Raw genomic sequence first — 2,394 nt, forward strand, 5'->3', positions numbered from 1 at the left:
CCGCGCAGCGAAGCCCCGGCCGCTCCTCCCGCCCCGCTTCCTCCGACCGCCGCCGGAAGCCCGAGGTCGCCGCGCCGGGGAGCGAGCGAAGCCCTCGGGGGCCGCCCCCTTTCCCGGGCAGAGGGGGCGTCCCCGAGCGGGGCTTAGGGACGCACGAGTGGATATCAGTAATAATGAGCATGCAAAGGCGACAGTCCCCGCCGCGGCCCGAGCCAGGCCCACTGTGGGTAGGGGGGGCTACCCAGCCCGGCTCAGCCTGGGGGCAGCAGGCAAGGTGGAGAAAAGAGGAAGACGCTTGGTTTGGTCCCAAGCTGGCCACGACCCCTCTCGGAGACTGCCCCACCCCCGGCTGGATGTGCGGGCGGGGCAGGGGCCAGCCACCGTGCGGCGGCCACAGGTCCTGGCGTGGAGCGGGGCGCCCGATCCCCGCGGCACCTCCAAGTCGAGCTTTCGTCTCAGGAGGATGCGTCCTTTGCTCCCTGGAGCTGTTCTCCGGCCTGCGACCCAGCTCTTAACCCCACTTCTCCCCGGCATGATGGACACTGTGCCGCGGCCTCCAACTGCACAGCACCGCCCCCGGGAGGGCCTGGCCCCTGGCAGCCCGGCGGGTCGGCCGCGTCTGCAGCAGGCCTGGTCCGCGGTGCGGGGCAGGCGAAGGTCCCAGTGCAGGGAGCACAGCCAGGGCCGCCACCACAGCCCCTCCCCGCCTCCCGGGGTACCTCTGGCCGGCCTGCCCCGCCGGGTCTGGCCGGAGCCCCGCACCGGTCCGGATCGCTGCTACCAGCGCGCGGCCGAAGGAGCGCCTCGGGGTGCCGTGCGGGTGGCGTCGCTCATCCCATCGGAGCGCGTGGGGTCAGCGCCCAGCCCCGCGGCGCCCGGCGAGCGGTCATCAGCCTCACTGGCGGCGGCTTCCCTTCATCGCGGTGCACACCTGCCCTCTGCGCGCGGGGCTGTGGCCACAAGTTTTTGTTCTGATCGCTCTGAGCGGCGCCTCCAGACCCGCGCGCCCCTCCCTGGGGTCTCTGTGGTAGGAGTCTCTGCCCTGAAAGCGGTAACTGCTAAGTGCATGAATGAGGGGGAGAAGGTAAAACCCGGCAGGATTTCCGCTATTCCGGGGGCGAACTACACGTCCCAGGAATCCTGCAAGCCCGGACACGCGTCCTCCCCGCCATCCATTTAGAGACCGTCTTGTTCAGCTCGGCCCGACGCGCCGGCCAATCCGCTCGCCCTGCACCTTGGGCTGGAACCTGAGACGGGTGCGCCCCCCAATGATGCTCCAGTTGCGGGAGCAACGTAAGTTTATCTTTGTCCCGAGAAAGAGCAGAGGCGTCTTTCCTCCCTGCTTCTGCCTGGCGACTGGCATTCTGCAGCGGGACGAGCCTGCGCTGCGGCGCTGATTTTTCCGGGGCAAAGTGGGGCCGCGCGCGCCTGCCCAGCACAGCGACACCTCTGGGAGCCCCCTTTGCTGCAGCAATCGGTCAACGTGCCCCTGCCCCTGACACTTAGTTTATCCGTCGATCATCTTGGGCGTCCGTCTTGTAAATGTGTAGCATTTTGCTGCTTTGCTGCTTCTCTCTGGGAGCGGTTCCAGCGCTGACCGAGACCGGCGGAGAGAGGCGACTGAGCCCCGAGAAGAGCGAAGTATGGGGCCCGGGGCTGAGGGCTGCGGTGGTCCTGCCCGCGCGCTATTTCTATATTCAGGCGGTGGACACCTCCGGCCAGAAGTAAGTGGGGAAATGGCTCCCGCAGGCCTCTGGAATTGTGTTAGAAATTATGGTTTCTTCCTTTCAAGTTGTGTCCGCCCATTTCCAGGCTTCTGGGGGGAGCTGGCCACATCTGGTTCCCGACAGTGCTTGCTTTCCCATCCTGATCACTTTTCTTTGCAGCATTAGGAACAATTCCAAATTGACTGTGTCCTGGCTGCTTTCACAGCGATTCCCGCATGGCTGGGGAGTCGACTCTGTCCACCTGCTGGAAGTACTATTTCTCATTACTTTTGAATAAGTTATTCTAAGAAATTTGGCTAGTTTCACTTTTCTCTGGTGCTTCCTCTTTTCTGGTAGTGTTCTGTGCTTACTTCATTGGATTGCACTCAACAATGTGTATTTCTAATTTCTTATTTCTGAAATAATTGTCATTGGTGCATAGCAACAGTGTATGCATTTGGGGGAGGGGGGAATCTAATCTTGGCAATAAGTTTCAAAGGAAAGCCATCGATTTTGTCCCTTGGCTTTAAATAGCACAACTGGGAAGCTAAACAACGTCTTAATTTGAACTCAAAGAGCATCCAGCAAACACTTTTTATGGGTTGTCGCTTAAGTAGCACACTAACTACCTGCTGGCTTTGGCTCACGGCTGGGCATCATTTATTCTGCTGATATTTTTTTTTTATTA

General features: G+C 61.3%; 2 protein-coding genes across 3 annotated transcripts in view; one reads left to right on the top strand and one right to left on the bottom strand.

Moving 5' to 3' along the window:
- BIVM (basic, immunoglobulin-like variable motif containing) overlaps nt 1–1,153 on the bottom strand; it is a 25,503-nt gene extending 24,350 nt beyond the window's left edge. For both annotated transcript variants that reach the window (XM_012723252.1, XM_004680046.2), the window contains exon 1: nt 720–1,153. The gene's annotated coding sequence lies outside the window, so the exon portion shown is untranslated. The remainder of the gene's footprint in view (nt 1–719) is intronic.
- A 67-nt stretch (nt 1,154–1,220) lies between these two features.
- Nucleotides 1,221–2,394, top strand: part of KDELC1 (KDEL (Lys-Asp-Glu-Leu) containing 1) — a 12,844-nt gene continuing 11,670 nt past the window's right edge. The window contains exon 1 of the mRNA XM_012723124.1: nt 1,221–1,724. Coding sequence (XP_012578578.1) covers nt 1,543–1,724 — 182 coding nt within the window. The 5' untranslated portion in view covers nt 1,221–1,542. The remainder of the gene's footprint in view (nt 1,725–2,394) is intronic.

The sequence above is a fragment of the Condylura cristata genome, unplaced genomic scaffold (assembly GCF_000260355.1).
Source record: "Condylura cristata isolate star-nosed mole 26May11 unplaced genomic scaffold, ConCri1.0 scaffold00010, whole genome shotgun sequence".
NCBI classification, from domain to species: domain Eukaryota; kingdom Metazoa; phylum Chordata; class Mammalia; order Eulipotyphla; family Talpidae; genus Condylura; species Condylura cristata.